The 23,708-nt window shown below is 36.2% G+C and overlaps 12 protein-coding genes and 4 non-coding genes across 16 annotated transcripts; 9 read left to right on the plus strand and 7 right to left on the minus strand.

Annotated features, from left to right (window-relative positions):
• Positions 1 to 69: 69 nt before the first annotated feature.
• Positions 70 to 677, plus strand: iec3 (Ino80 complex subunit Iec3; the record flags this gene model as incomplete). Its single annotated transcript, XM_056181824.1, has 2 exons — positions 70 to 209; positions 293 to 677. The coding sequence occupies 2 exons, from the start codon at positions 70 to 72 to the stop codon at positions 675 to 677; spliced, it is 525 nt and encodes a 174-aa protein (XP_056037329.1).
• Positions 678 to 1,414: 737 nt separating this feature from the next.
• On the minus strand, positions 1,415 to 1,663 carry cox9 (cytochrome c oxidase subunit VIIa; the record flags this gene model as incomplete). Its single annotated transcript, XM_056181825.1, has 2 exons — positions 1,415 to 1,556; positions 1,629 to 1,663. The coding sequence occupies 2 exons, from the start codon at positions 1,661 to 1,663 to the stop codon at positions 1,415 to 1,417; spliced, it is 177 nt and encodes a 58-aa protein (XP_056037331.1).
• Positions 1,664 to 2,465: 802 nt separating this feature from the next.
• taf8 (transcription factor TFIID complex subunit 8) lies at positions 2,466 to 3,180 on the plus strand (the record flags this gene model as incomplete). Its single annotated transcript, XM_056181826.1, has 2 exons — positions 2,466 to 2,559; positions 2,606 to 3,180. The coding sequence occupies 2 exons, from the start codon at positions 2,466 to 2,468 to the stop codon at positions 3,178 to 3,180; spliced, it is 669 nt and encodes a 222-aa protein (XP_056037330.1).
• A 5-nt stretch (positions 3,181 to 3,185) lies between these two features.
• SOMG_03036 (Schizosaccharomyces specific protein) lies at positions 3,186 to 3,477 on the minus strand (the record flags this gene model as incomplete). Its single annotated transcript, XM_056181827.1, has 2 exons — positions 3,186 to 3,249; positions 3,320 to 3,477. The coding sequence occupies 2 exons, from the start codon at positions 3,475 to 3,477 to the stop codon at positions 3,186 to 3,188; spliced, it is 222 nt and encodes a 73-aa protein (XP_056037333.1).
• Positions 3,478 to 3,883: 406 nt separating this feature from the next.
• rxt3 (transcriptional regulatory protein Rxt3) lies at positions 3,884 to 4,992 on the plus strand (the record flags this gene model as incomplete). Its single annotated transcript, XM_056181828.1, has 2 exons — positions 3,884 to 3,915; positions 3,957 to 4,992. 2 exons carry the CDS (start codon positions 3,884 to 3,886, stop codon positions 4,990 to 4,992), a joined length of 1,068 nt encoding a protein of 355 aa, XP_056037332.1.
• A 1,322-nt stretch (positions 4,993 to 6,314) lies between these two features.
• Positions 6,315 to 7,496, plus strand: SOMG_03038 (DUF2457 family conserved fungal protein; the record flags this gene model as incomplete). The annotated part of the gene is made up of 1 exon (XM_056181829.1): positions 6,315 to 7,496. The coding sequence occupies one exon, from the start codon at positions 6,315 to 6,317 to the stop codon at positions 7,494 to 7,496; it is 1,182 nt and encodes a 393-aa protein (XP_056037335.1).
• Positions 7,497 to 7,789: 293 nt separating this feature from the next.
• Positions 7,790 to 9,280, minus strand: pdx1 (pyruvate dehydrogenase protein x component, Pdx1; the record flags this gene model as incomplete). Its single annotated transcript, XM_056181830.1, has 6 exons — positions 7,790 to 8,048; positions 8,088 to 8,310; positions 8,358 to 8,915; positions 8,963 to 9,007; positions 9,059 to 9,163; positions 9,214 to 9,280. 6 exons carry the CDS (start codon positions 9,278 to 9,280, stop codon positions 7,790 to 7,792), a joined length of 1,257 nt encoding a protein of 418 aa, XP_056037334.1.
• A 276-nt stretch (positions 9,281 to 9,556) lies between these two features.
• SOMG_20146 lies at positions 9,557 to 9,630 on the minus strand. Its single transcript has one exon. It is a non-coding gene; the product is annotated as a tRNA-Ala (tRNA).
• Positions 9,631 to 10,148: 518 nt separating this feature from the next.
• pgp1 (mitochondrial tRNA N6-threonyl-carbamoyl-adenosine (t6A) Pgp1) lies at positions 10,149 to 11,431 on the plus strand (the record flags this gene model as incomplete). Its single annotated transcript, XM_056181831.1, has 3 exons — positions 10,149 to 10,276; positions 10,326 to 10,629; positions 10,682 to 11,431. The coding sequence occupies 3 exons, from the start codon at positions 10,149 to 10,151 to the stop codon at positions 11,429 to 11,431; spliced, it is 1,182 nt and encodes a 393-aa protein (XP_056037903.1).
• Positions 11,432 to 11,563: 132 nt separating this feature from the next.
• gyp2 (Rab GAP Gyp2) lies at positions 11,564 to 13,768 on the minus strand (the record flags this gene model as incomplete). Its single annotated transcript, XM_056181832.1, has 1 exon — positions 11,564 to 13,768. The coding sequence occupies one exon, from the start codon at positions 13,766 to 13,768 to the stop codon at positions 11,564 to 11,566; it is 2,205 nt and encodes a 734-aa protein (XP_056037904.1).
• Positions 13,769 to 14,079: 311 nt separating this feature from the next.
• Positions 14,080 to 15,663, minus strand: gid1 (GID complex subunit, Ran GTPase binding protein Gid1; the record flags this gene model as incomplete). Its single annotated transcript, XM_056181833.1, has 4 exons — positions 14,080 to 14,216; positions 14,264 to 14,668; positions 14,708 to 15,349; positions 15,399 to 15,663. The coding sequence occupies 4 exons, from the start codon at positions 15,661 to 15,663 to the stop codon at positions 14,080 to 14,082; spliced, it is 1,449 nt and encodes a 482-aa protein (XP_056037905.1).
• Positions 15,664 to 16,309: 646 nt separating this feature from the next.
• On the minus strand, positions 16,310 to 17,051 carry ubc11 (ubiquitin conjugating enzyme E2, Ubc11/UbcP4; the record flags this gene model as incomplete). Its single annotated transcript, XM_056181834.1, has 5 exons — positions 16,310 to 16,391; positions 16,439 to 16,674; positions 16,730 to 16,819; positions 16,868 to 16,895; positions 16,951 to 17,051. 5 exons carry the CDS (start codon positions 17,049 to 17,051, stop codon positions 16,310 to 16,312), a joined length of 537 nt encoding a protein of 178 aa, XP_056037906.1.
• Positions 17,052 to 17,310: 259 nt separating this feature from the next.
• chk1 (Chk1 protein kinase) lies at positions 17,311 to 19,044 on the plus strand (the record flags this gene model as incomplete). The annotated part of the gene is made up of 7 exons (XM_056181835.1): positions 17,311 to 17,378; positions 17,419 to 17,660; positions 17,712 to 18,140; positions 18,180 to 18,384; positions 18,427 to 18,616; positions 18,655 to 18,951; positions 18,991 to 19,044. The coding sequence occupies 7 exons, from the start codon at positions 17,311 to 17,313 to the stop codon at positions 19,042 to 19,044; spliced, it is 1,485 nt and encodes a 494-aa protein (XP_056037907.1).
• A 2,433-nt stretch (positions 19,045 to 21,477) lies between these two features.
• On the plus strand, positions 21,478 to 21,549 carry SOMG_20147. The gene has a single exon. It is a non-coding gene; the product is annotated as a tRNA-Glu (tRNA).
• A 226-nt stretch (positions 21,550 to 21,775) lies between these two features.
• On the plus strand, positions 21,776 to 21,854 carry SOMG_20148. Its single transcript has one exon. It is a non-coding gene; the product is annotated as a tRNA-Leu (tRNA).
• A 1,653-nt stretch (positions 21,855 to 23,507) lies between these two features.
• Positions 23,508 to 23,578, plus strand: SOMG_20149. The gene has a single exon. It is a non-coding gene; the product is annotated as a tRNA-Asp (tRNA).
• The last annotated feature ends 130 nt before the right edge of the window (positions 23,579 to 23,708 follow it).

Consider the following 23,708-nt stretch of genomic DNA (forward strand, 5'->3'; position numbering starts at 1 on the left):
TATCCCGGCGAGAAAGGAGTCAAGCATGAAATAAGAGGAAATTGACGATCTGTATTCAATAAAGTAAAAATGGCTTCCGTAAAGTCATTTAAAAGGAAATATCTGAAATTGAGAAAATCTTTTGATGTTGTCCTTCAGGAAACCGATGAAATTGAACAGAAAATAGCAGACATCTCACAAGTTTACCGTCGAATTTTGATGGAAAATACGTATGCTTTTTTTATTTTTCTTTAGAAGAGATGGAAAGGAAAATATTTAAGTATTTCTAGTCCTCTACTAACGCTGTTTGTAGGCATTTAACCGATTTACTTTTGGACATGAACAAGACAACATTGTCTACACCTCCAGCTAGTTCTCCCGGATCCCCGAATTGGCAAGCAAATGCTGTGCCTCGTATTGATTTTTTAGAAGATACGTCCGTTGCTTATAGTTTAGAAAAGCCAATCGCCAGTACCCATAAGTGGCTATCTGGCTTAACAGCCCACTCCAAGTCCAACAATTCACTCTTGTCAGTTGGGAGCTCAAATACCTTCTCTAAACCAACCCCAAGCTTGCCGGCTCAGTCATCCCCTGCACCAGCCTCTACACCCATCAATCCTAGCTCTTTATGGAAGCAAAAGCGGAAAAGAACAGCAGACTCACCGTCGGAGCGTCGTTCTAGAAAGAGATCATCTTAAACTAAATATACGTTTTCTTTTTGCAATTAGAAGAGCATAGTACAGTTTGCATGTCCGATCTTTCTTACCGCATACTACTATTTTATTTATAATTAGAACACAGGTGCTATATTCCTATATATTTATACACTTTTCTTTTCTTTACTTTTTACTCAACAAACTGTGTGTGCTATTTATGACTGCTCCGGGCTGACAATTTTTACTTGGTAAGAAAAGGGTATGAATAATCAGTCAATGGGAGGCTTCGTTGTCTTCATTTGTAACCATTTAGTCTTCTTTTCCCCGTAATTTCTTTTTCTCTTTTGTAACTTCACCGTTTAACTATCATCAAAGTGCAACGCCTATTCTATACGGCCTACATCCGTTTCTCCTTCAAAAATACAATACGAAGTTAGTTGATCACATGGAGAAATTACAGACAGTTTCGATGGAGTTGGGACCAGTCTGGGATACAAACTACTTATGACTACGGGTGGTCGTAAATCTAAATCAGTCTACCGGTTTCATTCTTGCTCATCAAGAGCCAAAATCAATAAAAAATTTAAAACACCTTTCATATTGAACAAACACCTATGGGTTTTCGCCAAAGAAGGGTAAACGAGCTAAATTTCAAATGAAGTCAATTAGTAGTAAAAGGAGTGCGAAAACATAATTGAAAAAAAAGGGAAAAAAAGACCAATGTGGAGTACTTCATCGTTAAATTGACGCATATTAGACATGTTCACAGGTCATCCGGTTTATTCGGAAAGCTTTTCTGCAGCAAGTTTCTTGTAATACTCATCACGTTGCTTGAAGGCAGGCTTGTGGTAACCGTACCACCACACCAAGCCACCAGCGGTTCCTAAACCAAGAATCGTAGAAAAGTCAACGATAATTTGTCTGCAACAAATGTTAAAATCACCAGTCTAACCATCAAGGTCGCGTTTTTCTCTGAACATGACCAAATCATACCTTTTGAAAAGTCCAGTAACAGGTCCGACAGCCATAATGAAAAAAACTGCAAAAGCTAAGCTTGAAATGAATTGGTAGAGAAGGGGGAGTTGGTAAGTTTACTATTAGCTACTATACGATATGTCTCCGCTAGTTGGAGACATAGTGAACTCGAAGGACCTCTGTAAACCATTTGGAAAACAAAACATATACTGTAGAGATGGAATCGAATCGTAGACTGAGTTGGTATCGTTTAGAAATTTGATTTCCTTTATTTTTTTGCCAGGGTTCCAAAATCCAATCCCAAACGTTGTTCTCCTGAGACCTCTGTGCTTGTGGTCAAGGACATCCTTGTTAAATATACACTGATTTCATGGATAAACTACTGATCGCTTTTACTGAGAATGAATGATTTATCCAAATTTTGTACGGGGTTGTTTATTACTAAATCATAGTGAGAGAAAATGAAGTACAGTGAAGTATGGTAAATAATATAAAGGGCCATGCACGAAATCGCTATTTGCAGAAACTGAATTAAGACCTTTTCAACGCGAATTCAATATATATGAACTTGTTTCATTTTCTTTTCCTTGACGAAGAATCAATTTATTTGTTTCTTTACTTACTCTGTGTATGAGATATTTACGGGAAACCCTTTCAATTTAAAACGCGTACCTTGGAAAGCGACGTACATTGAAGAACCAGACAAGAAAGCGAGTTTTCCCATCACGTATTCTGCCTGTTAAGGAAGGTTAAGTGCCTTCGGTCGAAAAAGTAGTCTCGTGACAAGTACTTGCGTTCATCTTTGTTACATTTGGGCGCATTTGAAAAACCTTTACATCTTCTCAGATTTACAATATGGAAACTATACTATACAATATTCTTCAGCACAATGGGTTTGACGGAATAACGAAAGCGGCTGAACGAATGTTTTTGGATGCAATCGACAAACGTATGAAAAAGCCATCTTTTGGAACCATTACTAACTGCGTCTACAGACATCAGGGCTTTATTTTACGAACTAGCAATCCACACACAACTTGGAAAACATAATGAACCTACTACTCAAGACGTTGCGCATTGGTTGAATTTGAATAATATACCTGTATCAAGCCTTCATAAAGAGTTGCATACAGTATACAAGCCATTATCACAAGAATTCATTGAAAATCTGGAAGAAACGATTCACAAGTCCGCTGATATACCGGATCGCTTTAAATCATCACTGGACTCTAGCATGATATCTCACTTGCTTGGGTCTTTGGCTGTTTCTCAAAACCGACCTAGTTATGTAGCAAACCATTTGCCCCCGTTTCCTGCCTCTCACACGTATTTAGCTAGCCCCGTGTACCCAGTAAGACCTACGTCTCCCAGACGGATACGAGAACTGGCTACGAAAGAATCTCGTTTAGCTGAAAATGCTTTGCGGAAGATTCTAGATGCCAATCAACCTCAGGTTCTGAATTCACCTCGACAAGCCGCTTTTGCAAAGGCGAGCCAAGATTTGGAGTTGGATAGCAAATCTTTTCACATTGTCAATTGGGAATCACAGAAATGGAATACTCCAAGATAAAATTTCTATTCAACCTCTAATCCAACTAATCCATTCAATGGTTGCACTTCCTCTAGACCACCTCGAATCCTATGCTTTATGTTAGAAATTTTTTCAAAAAGGAGGATTTGGACTTTACAAGCCGTTGTCTTTAGCATACTTTCGAAAAAACCGATGTACCGTTAAGCATACCACTTTGTTGCTGTCATCCTCTGCTTTCTCGCACATGTACTGTTTCATGCACATATATTGAAGACTAGTGGGTTGACTCTTGTTTTCCTGTGATTCGGCCCTTTTCGCCTCAGGAGTAGATCCCATGATAGAATTGGATAAATTTACCGTAAAGCTTATCCAATAATACTAAGTTTTCTCGTTAGCATGTTTTTGTAATGAATGTTTCTTTTATGTTCCATATACGCGTTTCTGTCTGCAGTTGCAATACACGAAAACCAATCCACGCTGCTTTTCATACATCAATTCAACGAATAGGTAAACCTACCAAGGTGTTTTGAGGGAGCTAAATCCTTTTTCGAATAGCTATTCCTCAATGTATACCTAAGCTACTTGAATATTATGTTTGCTATAAACTCAGGCTGTTCTTACTGAGGTACCGTCATCTATGACATTCCTACTATAGTGTGCTATGTTCGAATTTGGTATTCTGTAGGAGATTGCTGGTCAAACCATACGAATACAGCAGATTGTAATAATACATACAATCTTCATGGAAAATCGACAGTCGAGCCATACTGCTAGGTAAGAAGCATCGAGTCCGTACCTTCTAACCGAAGTGCTAGTGAAGAAGAACATCAAGAACCCAGTCATGAGGACAGCATGCACAGTACACCAAAACCAGAGAAGGTAGGATTCTCAGTATTATCCATTGGCTCTATCCTTGAAAACCCGCAAAGCCCCAAAAGTCCCGAGGGAGTTGAATCTCGTCAAAATGATATTAAATCTACTCATACAGAAGCAGTGCCAATGGCTACATCAACACCGACGTCGTCAGAGAATTCCTCCCCAACGGCTAGCAATCATTCAGAAAAAAAGACCAAAGTAGAAAAAGAAGAGGAGAATCAGAAAGAAAATCAAGAACACTTCCAGCAATTCGGTGGTACTGGAGAGCCAACAGCAACTCTTCCCTCCCATCCGGATGCAGCATTAAGTTCCTTAGCAATAGCAGGGTCCGCGCCATGGCCGTATTCAAGTCCAGCGTATGAAGATTCTCAGAATTTAGATGGTGAAAGTCAAATACCTTACGCATATCCACATATTCCTGTTCGACAATTTGTTTCCCCGCCCATAGACATTGACAATTCCGCCCTTGATGGCTTTCTGGAACGATGCGTATCATCGGAAAAGGAACCCGTTGGACAATTCGTCTATACTCCATGGTTTGAGTTGCCTTTAATGTACAATGCCATCGGAAAATTCATCCGAATAGAAATTGATGCGAAATGGTTGAATGCTGCGATTAATCCACGCCTAGGCAAACGTGAACTATGGGGAACGGATGTGTATACGGATGACTCAGATATAGTCACCATGTTGGCACATTGCGGGTACTTTTCTCTCTTCAAACCTTTAACGAAGATCGCTGTTGTGGACTTGTTTATTCTGCCGCCATTACTGGGTTACAAAGGAACTAGGAAAAACCAAATTGAAAGCAGAAGCTGGACTTCTCGACAAGATGGTTTAAGTATTAAAGTGAAAAACCAAGAGTGGAAGTCTCCCGAACCTTCGGTTTTTGAAAATACTATGCATAATATGACTTTAGAACAACGCTTACAAGCTCGACTTGAACTTTCCCGTTCCTCTGTCTTTAAGATATAATGTAAATGTACTGAATATTTTTTTGAATTATTTTTGAACGAACAATATACAAGTATTCAAGTTACACGGTTAGATTAGCATCGGTTGGACTTTCTACGCTTCCAAGCATTCAAAAACACTTTGCTAATTCCAACCCCAAAAAAGACCCTTTCCTTAACTTTAAGTCATTCTATTGTTTTCTAATTACATTTCTACCTATTGCCCAAAACATTTGATGTACCATCCGTCGTTTGTCCTATACTTTCTCCTAATGACAAAGTATAGGACAAACAAATCCGCATCTGCCTCTTTCAAAGCTTTGCGTAACAAGCCATCATGAAACAATGCATACCCTACTAAACAAAGCATAAAAGCAACTGATTCCCCAACTCCGCTGTTACTTGACGTGATACTTTCAGGCGTAAAACTGGTGTAAGCAAGACGGGAAATTAGTTTGCCAACATCTATAAATTGACATTGTTTCCCACTCTTTTTTTGAAGAAACGTTTTTACCCGCTACTCTTTGTGTTTGTACCCGATAATTTTTGTTTTCAGGAAACCCTACCCTAGGTTTATAGTGGACGACTTCTCTTCGCTGGGGCGAATTTGCTTTCTTTAACCAATCTATTGGACAGTGAGGAAAGAGAAAGAGCAAGTTTTACTTGTATCTGTTCTGTGCGATTTCAATTCGTTGCATTTCGGGACCAAATTTGGTTTCTAGTTGGCGATAAACAACTCAAAAGTTTCAAGGCTGATAAATTTTGAAAAATTGTTTGTGTTCGCCGCAAACAAACGGTTTCACTGGCTTAGTTTCTATTTTCTCTAAAGCTAGAAAGAAATCATTGAATTATTTCGGACCGAACAGGAGATTCTGAATATACTCTGCACTTAACCGCTCACTCTTGAGTAATTGTACTTTTCTTAGAATTTTGATTGTGAACGTAATAAAGAAGCCATCATGTTTTCTTTATAACATATTTCGCTTTCTCTCTCTTTTAAAATTCTCTTATAACCCGATTTCTTGTTCTGCGTGTGTGCGTGTGTATTTCCTTTTTACTTCACGAAAAACGCAGTTTTTTATTACGTACCTGTCCTAGAATTCGGTCTTGTTTTATTTTAAAAAAAGAAAAAATTAGCTCTTCTTCCTAAGAACGAGCTCTGTTAGTTGTTTATTCGTTCAGCTTTGGCTGCTTATAGTTGTGCATTAGATTCTCTTTCAACTAAAGAATTGGTCGTGTTTTTTATTACATATAAATTTCAAGTACCCTGGTCTTTGACTCTTTATATATCTCTTTTTCATTGGTTCGATACTCTTTTTGTGCATTTCTCGCATCCTTATTGCAATGACGGGGTTATTAAGCATTTTGTTGCATTGCAAGCCTTCTAACATTGACGAAACAAAGGTTTCTGCTCCAGAACCTCATTCGGTTCAATTCTGTATTCAGCATACTGATGAGCAATCTTCTGGAACCTCTCCTTTGCAGGAACGCGTCAAATTTGCCGTCTTGCCTACTCGAGTTGATGAAGGACAGTCCAGAAAGCCCTGCCCATACGGGAAATCTCCACCCCCAGTTATCAGCAAAAATCAGCTGCTAAACCGTCCTCAAAAATCATACGTTTGCGATGGTCATATTAAAGGCCAAAATTCTAATATGCTGCGTAAACCCTTGGGGCATTTGAACAAAGAACAACAGTATGTTAAACAGCCTCCTAAAATCACTTTTGCTTTAGGAAATTTAACAAATGAAAAAAATCCGACTACGTCGGCTTCCCGTACTGCTACTCCCAAGCAGGTTGCTACCACCTGTCGCGATGTGCTGGAGGATGTGTTAAAAAAGGAGAACGATTTGAAGGTTGAGTCTTCTGATGAAGAAGAAGATGATAACGAATTTGCTTATCCTGTGAGATTTCAAAAAGATGTTAATAATATTGGCAAAGGTAAAACGTATAGACCTATAAGGTCTCCCAAACCACCTGCCAAAAAGCTCAATGTTTCCTCTTTTGAAGATGAAACCGAAGAAGATGATGACGACGAAAATGAAAACGATTCAGATTTTTCTGACGAAGAGGCTGATAGCGGTACCGACGAAAGCGAAGGGGCTGTCTCTGAATCTTCTTTATCCAACAATGTCGGTGAGAGACGATCACCTTTAAAATCTCCTTCATCTCCTATACAGACTGCTGCTCCACCATCCGAAAATTTAATTCCGGATGACACTGATTTTGTACCTGGTACGTTTGATGAAGATCAACCTGCCTGTTTAGCGTTTGCTTCTTCCTTAGCAAATCATTCTCCTAAGTATTTCCTAATGGTACCTCAGGACATAGATCCTACTTTTCCAGATTCTGATTCTGACGATGAATTTGTGAATGAAAAATCATCTAGAGCCCAGCGATCATCTGCTAAGGCTAAATGGAATCCCAAACACAGCAGTAACAATGTCGAAAAGAAGTTTTCGTTGGGAATGTCAAAAAATAGCAGATCCCCCCCTGTGAATATTAATCGAAGACCGTCGATGGCTTAATAAATCGCAACGGATCTACTTATTGCTGTATAAATAAAAAAAAGGAAAACTGGAAATACTGGAAATACGTCCATGGCGTGTATATTTGTTTGATGTAATTTTCTGTTTCGTTTAGTTATTGTATCACTCGTTATGTTCTAATCATCACTGTTGTTAATAGATTCTGGTTATATTATTTAACTTTGTCCTAGTTAGTTGTAAAACAAAAACTATAGTTATTAGTTTAAGAAAAAGAAGGATAATACAGTTCAGTGTCTAGGATTTATTTCTGAAGATTCGGTGAATTCCGATAATCAATTAAGAGAAGCAGCCTCCAAATTCCTTTTAACTTTGTTCATAAACGAAACGGCCCGTTGGCTATCAACGCGAGCATTGGATGATATTTTCAAGACGACCTCTTCATTTTTCGAATGAGATGGATTATATATATTTTGTTCCTGAACAGGTCCCAATAGATAGTCGTAGACACCATCAAGCGTTGTCTTTCCTTCCAATAATGGATTTGGACGGACGAACGATAATGTCAAGCTGTCAGATAATTGAGCTGGTAAACTATTATTGTTAGCAGTTTGAAAAATCATTAATGCTTACATTATAGAAGATTTGCAAAGAAAATCAGCGACATTATCAATTGATCCTTCCCCAGTAATACACTGAGCATTTGGCAAATCACTTGTTTTTGAGGAAGGCAATCCTAATAAAGTTTCATAAGCGTTCTCTACGGGATCTTGGAATAAGTCTGGGATTTCGGATGAAGCCAAAGATTCAGAAATAGCTGACGATACAATGTTTCTAATCTTTTCTGGAAGTTCTTCTAAAATTGTTAAAAGTTTTGAAATAAACCATCTAATACTGACGTACCAGTATTTTCTTTTGTGACTTTAGTAATATTGATTAAACTGGCCAAAGATAGACTCGTCTCGACGATATCGAAACGAGGTTTTTCAGGAACAGCTTCTGGCTTTTGTTCTGTGACCATAGGTTTAGCTTCCATTTTGGATAAATCAAGCTTTTCAAGCTTCTGGATAGCTTTCTGTGTGGATTTTGGTGCATCCTTCTTAATTTCACCAACAAAAGCCAAAACATCGCCTTTAAGCAAACGACCACGAGGACCGGTGGCAGCAATAACCGATGGATCCTGGATTTTGTGTAGATGCAATAAGTGTGCAACGGAAGGAAGCAAAGGGGTGTTTTGGGAAGAGGAAGAAGAAGAAGAAGAACTAGGTTCCAATGATGGCTTCAAATTCGTGACTTTCTCGGGTGTGCTTGAAACCTCAGGAAGCTTGATTTTAGATAAATCATCTCCTTCCTCAGCAAGAATACCAATTTCTTTACCGACGGCAATTTTAGTACCAGGATTGATTAATATTTTTGCTAGAATGCCATCGTCTTGTGCCTCAACGTCCATCGTAGCCTTGTCTATTTGTAATAGTTAGTACTGGACATTGCCAATAAACTAAACATACCGGTTTCAACCTCTAAAATAGCATCGCCAGCCTTAAAAGTATCTCCTAATTTTTGTAAGATTTCATGCATTACAAGTGTCATTTCAATTTTCATACCCTCTTTTAAAATCCATTTTGCAATGCTTCCCTCTTCCATCGTAGGTGACAACGCAGGCATGCAAAAGTTATTTATAGCATTTGAGAAAGCTGTATTATGAAAAACTATTGTTGAGTCAGTATCACACTATTGTCTTACTCCTTCTTGAACATACATTTTCCATGACTACACTGCCACAAGACCTGCCTTTTAGGCAATTGAAAAAAGCAATGTCTTAGCATTATTGCTTTCCAAAATCAAATTTGATTCACGTAGCAAGTGACCCTTTTATCTTTTGTGAAGGCTGTGGCTTGCTAGTTGCAAGTTGAATTATTCAAAAGAACTTAGGTGGAGGCGGTCGTCAATTAAAGTTTCTTTGAAATGCGAATTAAAATAGCTATAAGTATATTTCATAAAATATATAAAAACCATGTAATAAATCCACTTTGAAAATTTTAATTGACTGATACTGTTTCTGTATATGTCCTCGTTATAAGGTTTTTTAAGAAAAAAATATTTGGACAAGCCAGAACTCGAATCTGGGACCTCTTCCATGCTAAGGAAGCGTGATAACCATCTACACCACATGCCCGCTTTTAATTGGGTATTTAATTAAATATATAAACTGTATTGCTTTTAGCAGTTATACTTATAATATATGAAATATGAATGTAAAAGCATATGCGCAAGTATACAAATATATAAGCATATTTGTAATGTATACTATATAGATCGTTATATACTATTTTAAGGGTATGTTCTAATATATTCCTCATTAATTGATTTAGTAGGTTTCAGTGCACAAGTTTGGCAATGGGGGATGTCGATTTTGTGATGGACGCGCCTATTGACAACATGGGAATTAACGAATAATCGAAGTTTTCCTATTCATCGTTGTACATAGAGGTAAGAGGATTCGAAATGAACACTGTAAAAGAGCTTGAATTAACAATAGGAGGTTCTGTATATTGTTATTATAATAATATAGTTTGCATTCAATTTAAATTTCTACATAATAAGAAAAAGTTTCGGAAAGGCTATCGGTAAACTACAATATATTTTACAGCGACATTCTTAGACATTTAATGGTAAATTCTGTTATTTTTGGAGATGTATCGGTGGTACAGACTTAGGAATCAGTTACATTGTGGATTCAACTACAAAAAAGTGATACCACCATGTCGGAATATTACGTCCCTGGCGATTGAGACCTCCTGTGATGATACTTCGGTGGCCGTGTAAGCAACCATTTTATGAACTATGTGAAAACTTCGCTAACGGAAAAAGTGTCCAGAAATCTTCGAGTGAGTCTTTACCAAAAATTGTTTGCCTCAATACTCATCGAACACTTTCAAAAAATGAAAAATACGGGGGAATACACCCATCAGTTGTCATTCAAGAACACCAAAAGAACTTGGCGAAAGTTGTTTACGAAACGATAAATCAGTCTCGATCACTAGGCGTCTCGAAATATGACCTTATAGCTGTCACCCGTGGCCCTGGCATGATGGGACCTTTAGCTATCGGGTTAAATTTTGCCAAGGGTTTAGCTGTTGGCCTTGATAAACCCCTTTTGGCTGTACATCACATGGTAAGATATTAGCCAGGTGCTTCTCAATGAGACGCTAATTCATGATCATTAGCAAGCACATGCATTGACAGTGCAATTGGAGTCTCGAGTCTCATTCCCCTTTTTATCCATTTTAGTTTCTGGGGGCCATACTATTCTAATATTATCTAAGTCGGTAGTCGCTCATGAAATTTTGGCATCAACAACCGACATAGCTATTGGTGATTATCTTGATAAATGCGCCAAGTATTTAGAAATTCCTTGGAATAATCAAATGCCAGCTGCAGCACTTGAAAAGTTTGCTGTTCCCACTTTAAACGATAAGAGTATCGACTGTAACCCACCGAATCCCATGAGTAGTGGAGATAAGGCACATAATCCTAATTTTTCCTTTTCTGGATTGGAATCTTATGCTCGAAGGATCATCACGTCAAAGACATGGGCTACCTCAGAAAAGAAACTTCTGGCTTATAAGCTTCAGGAAGCTGCCTTTAAGCACATTTGCCAGAAGATGACAAAGGCTATTGAATCCCTTGATCTATCAAAAGTGCGTTTCTTAGTTTGTAGTGGAGGTGTTGCCAGAAACTCCCTTTTGAAGAAAATGCTGAAAGAGCAACTAATTTCACTTCATAAAAGAGAATTGGCTCCTGAAATGAAGCTTGTTTACCCTTCTTTGGAACTTTGTAGTGACAATGCCGCTATGATTGCTTACACGGGAATAAGAATGTTTGAAGAAGGATATAAATCCTCTCTTGAAGTGGAACCAATTAGAAAATGGCCTATAAATACAATAATGGACGTGGAAGGTTGGATGCATCAATAATTACAAATTATAATAAAACAAAACCTAAAAGAAAGGGTTAAATAGCGTCGTAAGATAAAAAATAAGACGAAATGCAATAAATATCACTTTTATTAAATTATAACTTGCACCTTGACTCGTGAGTGAACGTAATTATTGTATCGTGTTTCGTTTTGTGAGCATTCCTTTGACTAACTTCTCTATAAAAAACCCGAGTATTGGCAGCAGCGAAGTGTTTGCAGCGATGTATTGAAATTGTTCAAGAGATATCTGAACCTCTTTTTGATTTTGTTTACGTTTATTAAAGCAAGAGCGCAAAAAATCACTTATCACTGTTAGTCTTTCATCATCCTCGTGGTTTCCTTCATAACAGCAAATAAGAATTAATGATTCTGATAGTTCAACGATTTGGTCCGTTTGTAATTTTTTTTCTTCATTAAAATCGTATAACTGAAAACAGAATACTTCTGGAGCCTCTTTGGCTAGTACATTCATCGTTTCAATGCCAATAATTAGTTTCTCAAACGTTAACGGAACGTTAAGATCTGAAGTCCTATTTAGCCAATTATATAACCTCTTAAATAATTTTCTTTCACTTTTTTGATAATGAGCGGCCTTTTCTAAAAAAATCTGCCGTGGAATTGACTTTTTTATGAGTTTCTCAAAGCCATTATAATTTATTTTCTGCTCCATTATGCGGCTGTGACATAAATGGTCTTCACCGATGCCATCAATAAAAGCATCGTAAAGACTTTCCAAACTTATGTTTGATAATTTAGTATGCTGATACAGACCGCGAAGGTGCGAACGCTTAGTAAAGAGCTTTAAAGAAGTGAGAACCGTTTCTCTAAACTCCGTTCTTTTCGCTAATATATAACCATTGGTGATGAAATCAAAGTATTCAAAGGCAATGGCCTGGAGTTGTGAAAATGTAGATGAAATTGGTTTGTTAGTAGTACTTCCATTACATGTCGTCGTTGAAGATTCAGTGTTGATTTTAGCAAAGCAATCTTGGAAAACATTCACTACAGAAGCATCGTCAACGGCATTCAAAATCCCGTGAGCATTAATTTTAAATAGAGCGAGGGCTATTTGAAATAACACGTTAGGTCCGTTTGTTATGAAATAATCGAGGATTTGCATAGCGTAATCTAGTCGGAAATCCTTGATAAAAAGTGAAAAAAACCAATTTATTGTAATAAGTCTCAAGTCCATCTTCATCTCAAATATTTTTTGATAAAGATGAGGAAGTGTCTGTTGTAGGGTGTACTCAAAAACAGTAAGATCAAGTAAAAGACCGTGAATTAATTTGCCATAATACCCAGGGACGTAAAGTTCAGATATCTGAGAGAACAAGAAATAAGCCTGTTCTTCAGTACAATAGATCAATAAGGCTGCAACAACGATATTTATTGCCTGGCAATAGCCCATATCAGTTTTTACTCCAGAATAAAATCTCAAGACTCTTCTCAAGGCATCTATACCTGTTTTCGATTGATAAGCTGGATAGGACGGTAAACTTCTTGACAAATCTCTTTCAATTTCATCTCCATACTCACAAGTTTCTGTTAGTACTCTATTAACATTATCGTTATAAAAGCTTTTTGATTTCCAACGCCAATACAAGCTTCCAGAGCATGTTTCCCATACGTCTGCTCTCAAATTATCTGGAATGCCATTCTGCAATAGCGTAAAGAAAAAAGGGGTTTGCACAAAGTTAAAATTGGCTCCGCTTTTTAGAAAATACTTTCTCCATCGATCGAGTTGTTCCTTTTCATGTATATCTGAATGAAACTTCGGGTTTATTAATTTCGAGGGAAATCCAAAGAGTGCTCCCAATCCTGTCGAAAAATTAAGTCGATGATATAACGTTGCTTGATTTTCGTTATTACTTTTCTTGAGTATTCCAGAATGAAGAAGCTTTTCTGATGCTAAAGTATGTAGGAATTCTTTAACATCGCCAGCCTCAGGTGAAGTCACTCGTAATTGTCGTAGTAATCGATCACAAAAAAGTTCAGACTGTTGACGTGTACCCTTTATAGTAAGATGTATAATTTGGTTTTGAAGGGTTATTAAATCGAATACAAACACATCGGTGTCTGATGCTGTCCGTTCTACTTGCCTGATAGTAGAGAGAGGAAACGTAAATCGAGTCTTTAAATCCAAACTATGAAAGCAAAGGAAAGAGGTACTAATGTAAATGCTTCCAAAAATTAGAAAATCATTATATTTAATTTCACAAGATGAGCCAACGATAATTTCTTCTTGCTTCGTCAAGCGAAAGAAAACAGCTGGTGGTAGTAGTCCTTCATAAGCTTCGTAGTTATTTTCTGGAAAAACATGCTTCAATAAATTCATTGATTAATCATTCTGAACCTTTTACCAATAAAAGGCTCCAGAAACTTTTCTCTCGATTTTACGGCTTAAGTTGTTGTCAAAAGCCAGTTTGAATGAGGTCTTGTCGTCGGGTAACAAAGTCCATCACATCTAGACTCAGTTTATTTACATTGCTCTTTATTGCTATATTAAAATTTAATTACGAACTTATAGGTTAGTCCAATTATGTTTAGTAAACAATTGTTATTAAAACATTAGTTACATTATTTATAGAAAAAGCATAATACTCAGTAACTCATAGCATATTATCAACAGAAGTCATTTGAGCCTGTTCATGGTAAAATGAAATCTTTTTGAACATTAATAAGAGTATTCTGTAAAGACTTTTGTTGGCAAAGTAAATCATTAAAAGCAATCGTATGCTGAAGAAATTGTTCCAGATGGCTTTCAGGAGGAGAACCGCTAAATTCTAAGATTGTTAGTAAACAACAACTCAGTAGAAGATTAAATACTTACTTAGGAGTAATCCGTTAATGCGGCTGGCTATGTACTTCTGAAAGTCATTCTCTAAGAAGAAAGATAAGGGACTAGAAGATGGATCATAATACGCAAGAAGTCCCATACTTAACTTAATCATTTTCTTTAGATCTTGACTTTCAGCTTTTTCATAATCATTAAAAAATTGTTGCGAATAATTCATGACTGGATCTAAAATCTTCATCTCTTCTTGCTCCGAAATAACACCAGAGAAAGAGGCTGAGTATGAGCGGACTTGTTGCATATTTCGTATTAATTGAAGAAATTGGAGAAACCGAAGAGAAAGAGATAGGTCCTGGCAATCCTGAATTGCTTGGGGATATTTTACAGTAATTTCTTGTACAGCAGAGGCCAAATCTCCATTGCACAATAACTGGTTAATCACTATAAAGGTTAGAAATAGTTTGGAAGGAAAGCACGTACTTTTTCTGACGTTTACGCCTGAATGTATCACCTTTTCGGGACAGAACTCTTGTGCCGTTTCTACATAGCCATGGTTTATGAGAAATGACGAGATAAGGTCTTTTAGTAAACTTTTCCGTTCATTCTGTTCATCAGCTGAGACAAACTTCAAAGATTTATTCAGTAATTTTTCTTTTTCTTCTTGAACGGCATGATCAATCTCATAAAGAAATGATGTTTGACCAAAGTTTGCCCTAATGTGCTCACCTTGGCTTTTCAGCCCTACCGTCGGGTACAAGGAATCGCTCACGTTTGTAAATGCTACCCCTAAATATGCTCCATTTTTTGTATAAAATATCGTTTTGTTAATAAGATTCAACCCACATCCCACGACATCGCCAGTTTGAAATTGTGGTCCATATCGTTCTCCGGTTTTCGATCCATGGTAGATTTCACCATTGTGTCCATGATAACCCCAGCTTTCTGAAGTGTTTCCTGGTAAACGCCCTGTTTGTGTATTCTTCTTACAGAACCCGACACATATTCTACCTTCTTTACCACAAGACAATACTTGGACTTCATAGTAATAGACAGAACAGTTGTTTGGTACAGGAAAATCTGATCGGGTTAAAGCCGCATCATGTTCGCTTCCACTATCTGGGCCTTATAATGAATATTAGAAACTATTGTACCAAATATGCCGGTAACTTACCGAAAAAAGAAGCCTCCAGATTGCTTTGCATGACCTCTATAAAATCAGATTTTTCTCTCGTGCTCCATGTTTGAGGTAAAGGATTGGCATTCTTAGCTGTATAATCGACGCTTGGTGATTCGGTATCTTTCAAATATTGTTCCCATCGTAGCCATTGAGGCTCTTTGGTCAGCAATTTCTCACCGTAATTTGTTCCATGAATATACTCAGGTAATTCTCTATAGGAGGTCAGCGTTCTTTTTGAGTTTCCCAATGATTTTGTCATGATGGTTGTTCCTAAGATGCATGCGTAAGTAAGGAATATGTAGATGACTGAAGGTTATAACACGATTGACAATACAGGTAGCAAAACGACCAAATTTTTTCCAAAAACAGCTGTTTGGTAGTTATATTAAGGATTTAAGTTAAGTGGTCGTTTTTATGTGTTCGGTTTTCTATTGATTTGCTCAGTGCTAATGTGGTTTTCACTAACGGCGGTAAGATGAGGTAGTACACTATGTAATAAAAAACTAGCCCTTCATACTATGCTATTACATTAATCTTCTTTAGTATATATTATAGCAATGCATTCTTTCAAAATATCACCGTCTAATAGCACTCACTCCTGAGTACAAGTGAACTACCTGATAACACTAGATCAAGATATCCTGTACTTCAACTAACAACTCGTACATACAGCAATTAGTTAGGACAACAGATATGAGCTATAGATATCGCTAAAGGCTTTTTATGATTTGAAACCATTACAAAGCAACGTATTTTAAAGAAAGGCTCAGTTTTACAATCAAAAGGAACCGAATTGTTTTGAAAAAAGCATTTAAGTTTTGCATAATGAAACATTGGATTTCTCCATAAGACATGTAAAACTTGAAGCAGTGGATAAAACTCATTAATTCCTCGTTTATAAGAAATTATATTTCGTCAATTTCCTTGTAGCGTTGCATTAAAAGACGTTTGTATTCAACGGCATCTTTACTCCATAGCTCTGCGGCTCTAATGATAAATGGTTAGCACTCTTGTAATTAATAGAATAAACATACTGAGCATTCAGAGGCGAAGCGTTGTTAGGTTCTCCAAGAAGGCTTTGAAGGGATAATAGAATGGTTTGAACGTTGTAAACAGCCGACCACTTGTCTTTCAAAATATCCAAGCAAATATTTCCGCTCATATCAACATTAGGATGCCACATAGGAGAAGTAAAAACGATCGTCGGGGCTGAGTAAGGATAGTTGGCAGGAAAGGTCATGGATATTTTGAATTTTAATCCTTCATAGTACTGAGAATGAATTAGCAAGACATTAAAGGATAGTTTGGGTAAACTATTAACATACGGTGTCAACTGGACCTGTAATAGTGCCCGCCCAATGTAATAGGTTTGAATCAGAGTCAGGAAACGCACTAATCCCTGGGGTATTCGACATCTTCAATATTTAGTTAGATATATGGTCTAAATAAATCTTCTTTCATACCATTAAACTCATTAGTTCACTTCGTAGCCTGTATTCAGGAAGTTAATAAAACTAAGATATCGAATTAAGAAAACAAAGCTTACCTTTTTGTAACGCTATGCCCATCAGTAGACATATTTGACGAGGAAGTATTTTTTGTATTTGAAGCCATATTAGGGCTCTGATTTTGCATTTCTGAATCCATATTCCTTGTTGGATGGTTGACTTTAGTGGTTGTGCGCTAGTCTTGGTAAAGGTTAAATAACAACAGTAAACAATATGCCGACTATATAGTAGACAACAAATAAAGTCGGTGACAAAGTTGAACTTAATATTCTTACTTAAAGAAAAGAAAACGATGTTAAATTATTGATTTTGTTCCTCATAGGAAATAAAGAGACTCGTATAACCAGACCTATTGCTGTTAAAAAAGTAAAGTATCTAAGAAGTATTTTAAAGATACTATGACAAAGAGTATAGAAAACTTCCCATGCCATATTGGTAAAGAGATTGGAACTGGCGCTTTCGCATCGTATGTTTCGCTGGTTCGATAGTGGCTAATTGCTTTATAGTGTTCGACTTTGCTATGATGAGAATGCAAAAATTTACGCCGTAAAGTTTATTAATAAAAAGTTTGCAACAAAATGTATGGGCTCCAGTGTCTGGGCACGTAGGATTGCTAGTGAAGTCCAGCTGCATCGTCTATGCAATGGACATAAAAACATAATTCACTTCTATGACACAGCAGAGAACTTACATTGGCGTTGGGTTACTCTTGAATTTGCTCAGGGCGGAGATTTATTTGACAAAATTGGTAAGAATCATTGAAATGACTAAAGTAAAGTTTGTCCTAACGCAAATGCAGAGCCTGACGTTGGGGTTGATGAAGATGTCGCGCAGTTCTATTTTGCTCAATTAATGGAAGGAATATCTTTCATGCACTCAAAAGGTGTTGCTCACAGAGATTTAAAGCCTGAGAACATTTTGCTGGATTACAATGGCAATTTGAAATTATCAGACTTCGGTTTTGCATCTCTCTATGCTTATAAGGGTAAAAGTAGACTTTTAAATAGCCCAGTAGGAAGTCCCCCGTACGCTGCACCAGAGATTACAGGGCAATACGATGGTGCCAAGGTAGATATATGGTCTTGTGGAATAATACTCTTCGCTCTTTTGTCTGGAAATACCCCATGGGATGAGGCTATCAGCAATACGGGAGATTATTTAATCTATAGAAAGCAAGGTGAACGACCGTCTTCTTATCCATGGAATCGCTTGTCGCCAGGCGCATATTGTACGTTTTAAAATACTAGGTAACCTGCTAACGTGATAGCTGTTATCACTGGAATGCTACGTACTGATCCTTCTAAAAGGTTCCCAACAAAACGTATTTTACAGCATCCATGGCTTACTTCTAATATTTCATTCCGTACTGATAATGGAAACTGTTCTGACCCTGTTGCTCTCGCTTCGAGGCTAATGTTGAAGTTGCATATTGATTTGGATAAGCCTCGTTCATCACTTACAGATAGTGCTTCGTACGTTGTAGTATTTTGTATATTGTTGCTAACTTCTGACAGATATGGAACTATTTCCATGACACAACCAACAACAAAAGTGTCAGATTCTGACATTCATGACCATACAGCTATATATGGTCATCTTTCCCAACCAGTTCAGGTGAATGAAGAGGTTGATGCTTCGGAACTGATGGAAAAGGATCCTTCGTTGAGTCAGTTCTGCAACACGAACGGTTTTATCGAACGACTCGTAAGTTGAATTATAGTAATGTTATCTAACTGAGATAGGCCGGAAAAGCTACCAACTTTTACGAAATTTGTCCTCCGGAACGGTTAACAAGGTTTTACTCAAAGGCTTCTAAGCAGTATATAATTGATCGGCTTTATGACGCTTTACGTTTGTTAGCGGTTTCTTTAACAACTAAGCATACAATCGGACAGAGTATGCTTTATGTTAAGCTGCATGATAAGAGAAAATGTCTGTTACAGGGTGAAATAGCATTGAAGACGCTAGGTCATAATTTGGAATTAGTGAATTTCATAAAAAGCAGTGGAGATCCACTAGAATGGAGAACATTTTTTAAGGTAAAAGAATTTTTGATTTACTTGGCTAACTTAAAACAGAATGTTGTAAGTTCACTTGGAAAACCTATTGTTCTGACTGACATTACTTCTTGAAAACTATTTTAAATTTGACGGTCGTGTTATGCATATATGTTTCCCCAATTCATACTGAAAAAAATAATAGCTCTGACTTGCTTCAAAAAATAAGTAAACAATCTAACATGGAGCATACTCAATATTAATTCATGCAAAAGAAACATTTGCAGCTTTTTACCTTCTGAGATTCAAACCCTAAGAAAAAAAATATAGTGAACTGTCCCCGGAGTCTTACTACTTTGTTTTGGTACTTAAATTTCAATTTAGCACAAGTTAATTGAATTGGTATAGAATTATGATACACACTAGAAATTATTTTCGAAGCTAATTAATCAATGAATCGTTAAATAGAATTAAGACATTTTATGTTATTCCTGCGCACTGCGAACAGCTGCAATGTATTATTACTATATATATTCAAAATAAAATGATACATGTTATTATACTGTGATTGTAAGTTTAACAGCACGATATATTCTACACCTTAATATAATTAATATTGCTATGTTTACGCACTAAAGCACAAAATATTATTTGGCTAATTATTGCAAGAAAAGATTGTTTTTCCTTGTATTTGACTACTCGTTTAGCTTCTTTAATATGCCTGCTAAATATGGTATATATTTTTTCCCGTCTATCCCAAATACAAGAAAAAAGCATTTGAAATGGGCGAAACCTCAGATCCTTGTTGTATCACGGCAGTAATAGATTAGTAAGCCAAATAAAAGTAATTTGAATAGGATTGACTTCTACATTCGTAAGTTTTAATTAATCAATCCCACAAAACACATCACATGAGATTATATGAGCTTTCTTGTACATAATTATTCTGTGTCGATGTTACTCAATTGCGGATTCTTATTGTTCAAGGGACTAAGATAAATACATTTGAAACATTCAAAAAAGGTTTATGATATGTGGATTGTCTATTGGTTACTAACAAGTCTGGCTAATTATGGATGACTTATGAACGCGTCAATAGAGAGACGCTTTATTACCTAACACCGTATTGCTAAATCCTTCATCACAGCATTTAAGCAGACGAGTAGTTATACTTATATCAAAGCAATTTTGATTACTACTAGCATAATATTTCAGTAACAATGATTACAAATGTTCTCTTTCGTAACGTGTTTTAAGGGGTAACCCATCTCAAAACTACATAATACAAGAAGTCGAATTTAAAACAAGTCTTTTACGACCAGCAAAAACGGAAATGCCATATTACTTTCAAGAAAAAAAAAAGGATAATGATGGCCGTGACTTTATAACTGTGCAAAGGTTTTGGTTTAACAAAAATTTATGTTCGCGATTGTATTGCGTAGATGCTTAAACAGCAAGGAAACTGCTCCCATTATAGGTGTATGGTTATTGACTAAGCTGTTTAACTGTTTCATTGATTGGTGGAATGCAAAGAAGCCATTGGTTATTCATTTCATTTGAGAAAAGAAGTAATTAAACAGTTCCTTATGAGAAGCAGGAAACATGAGAAAAACGACCTATTTTTTAATACAATCATTTGTTACAGCATTTTTCTTGAATTACTTGTCTTTTGCTCATAAAAACCTGACGTTCAACCGCTGTTAACATAGATTACGCCTAGTAAATTATTTTTTAAGGGCAAGTAATATATATCGCTATTTTACTTATACGTTAACGCTTAAGATCGGGGTATTACCCATAGATCAAACCATACAATACCCAGGCCACCTCCAAACCTTATTCTTTCATTCCGAACGTCTTTCTTAGTACTGTCTGTTTATGGTCTAAATACCAACTAGCCCTTAGAATTAATTTTCTAAATATTAATAAATTAATAAAAAGAAATGGAATGTATTTAAAGAGTTCTTTAGTTTTGTATGATAATTTTGAGATTCTTCAGTCCAATGGTTGTTGACGATGGATAGCATGTATGACTCCACTTACTCAATAACGCATATATTTAAGGAATCTGTTCACTGCGGTTTTGTATGTATGAAGTAAACCTAACAATTCAAATAAGGCTCAATCAAACGGTAAATAGCTTAAGTACACTACATTTTTATCGTCTTTTACAATATTCAAATGTTACTTTTATTGCCCTTAAGTTTAAGTCTTTTAGCAGCCAACGGTATCAAAACATGACATTGCTACAAATACAAAAATATTCTGGAAACCATAGTAACAGGGTTTTTTTTTAAAAAAAAAAAAAAAAAAAAGAATAAATTTTATTGAAGAAATCTTCCGGACAATTACTATCAAGTGAGCGATTACTTTGTTCGTAAGAATTAGAAAATCAGTCTTATGATGTGACAGATACAAAATGAAATCGTGATGAGTGAAAGTTCTCGTTTTTATAATACGTATATTTGTATAGCCAATACATGTATACTACAGTACGAAGAGACCGGGCTTGATACTCTAATCAAAAAATAATATCTATATACTTTTAGTCACAGTTTGATTAATCAATCCGTTGTGGTCCAACGGCTAGGATTCGTCGCTTTCACCGACGCGGCCGGGGTTCGACTCCCCGCAACGGAAAATTTTTCTTTTTTCCCTTTCTCAAATACGGTGTTATGATTTTTCTTCAAATATAGCATTAACCACTGCATCATACAAGCAGAAATTTGTGCAAAGCAGTAGTACGTGCCGAAGTAAGAATACGATGAACGGAATCATGTGCCATGCCAATTACAGATTGGAGGGGTCTATAGAACGAATGTATCTTGATTATAGATTATTGTACAAAAATAAGCCATCAACGAACGGAAGGGTGTCCGAGTGGTTATGGAGCTAGTTTAAGGCACTAGTGCGAAAGCTCGTGGGTTCGAGTCCCACCCCTTTCATTAAGTTTTTGCACTGCTTAAATTTCAGTATCGTGCACAATTGAATATTAGGTTTTTAAAAGATTTTGTTTAATATTACTTTTTTGTTGATAACCTCTGATATCAACAATGGTTTGTTTGTATTCCTACGTTTTACAAACAGTGAATAAGTTGACCTTTATAACTGACAGAAATTAACAACCTTTCCAATGGAAATGGTAAAAGCTGTTTTATAATGAGTTTTTTACTTTTGTTGACCCTTATTGTTATATTTAATCATCCCCCAAAAATGGAATCAAGTCAAACATTATATAGAATATGACATAAACCGGAAAAGATGGTTGCAACCTTTGAAGAGGCAAAGAGTTTAGCTACGTGGCTCCATTTTTAACGAATACAATACTGAAGCTACTAGATTCAATTATCGTCTTCAAGTCATGAAATTATAGAAATTACAATTGTAATGTTTTCTGTAAACCCGTTAACACTTAGCCTGTGGAATGACGACAAAGACGATGAATAAATCAATCGAAAAATGAATGAAAACAGTTTCCGATTTTGGTAATGGTTGTATATTTGTGGTTTCACGTCTTATTTATTTATTTTTTTTTTAATTTTTCTTATTAGTCATGTTTTAAACGACTCGTCAGTAGCTGCTAAAAAATTGTACCATTTGCGAAAAGTTATTATATTTGCATAAGCTTCTTTCTCCGGTGCTCATTCTAGCCGAATGTTTTGTTAAAAATATTCCGTATTTCGCGAGGCAGGAAATGAATGAAGGGAGATTTTAAAGTTCATCTTTGTCCCACATAAGTACGTTGCCATAAAAGAACAATTTAATAAACGTGGACTATGAAGAAGCATTAAAAATATAGAAAAACAAATTTCGTCACAAAAACGCACATATCGGCTATTTCCATTAATAAAGCTTTTCAAGGAGAAACCCCAAGAAAGGAAGAAGGAAGAATAAAGAGATATAATGATAACCAAACAAAGTTCATAAGGTCAGAATAACTAAAAGATCGTTATCCCCACACGAAAAACGAGGATCGTTGCTGTAAAAAATAAATACGGGATACTTCATCAATACTTAGGAAGGACGGACGCTCTAAATTTCATTAATTGAAACAAATGATTTCAATGTTTAATCTTTCTAATAGATTCCGGAGCAGATGCCTCTTAATTACGAGAAGATATAGCGCAAAATCGTATTGACATATCAATGAATTAATTGATGAACTTGTAAAGGTGAAAGAAGAACAAGTTGAAGTGATACATTAGGACTAACCAAGTTTATTCTTGGTATTATTGATACTATAATGCGAATTGGATTTTATTCTTTCCATACATATATAGGTGCCAATATTTTCTAGTGTATTAATCTCAATATATCCAATATGGCTTAAGCAGCTAAAAGCTGTGTATAAGTGTAAAAGTAGTTACAGATGATAATTCTCTAGGTTTGTCAATACTACGAATGTTTCGTAAAAGGTTTAAGTTTTCAACATTTTCTCCTAAAATTGTGTTAATAGTTTCCAATGTTTTTCGTTTTTCGTTTTTCTTAGTTTGAATATTTAACAACAGAGGTAGACAAATGATGTAAACAAGCTTTTAATCAATTGATTAATAGTTTACAGCAATATATTAATTAACTATTAACGATAAATAAGCAAATCTTCCTTAGTATAGGGGTAGTACACCAGCCTGTCACGCTGGCAGCCCGGGTTCGAATCCCGGAGGGAGAGTGATTCTTTTTTTGTGTGGTTTTTAATTTTTTGTTTTTTTTTTCGTTTTTTCGTTTTTTCCTCATACTTGGGTTCTTCCTTGCATTTGAGAACGCCATTCGATTTTGCGTTTCTAATACTGTTTTGTACA

Source organism: Schizosaccharomyces osmophilus, chromosome 2 (assembly GCF_027921745.1).
Source record: "Schizosaccharomyces osmophilus chromosome 2, complete sequence".
In the NCBI taxonomy this organism is placed as follows: Eukaryota; Fungi; Ascomycota; class Schizosaccharomycetes; order Schizosaccharomycetales; family Schizosaccharomycetaceae; genus Schizosaccharomyces; species Schizosaccharomyces osmophilus.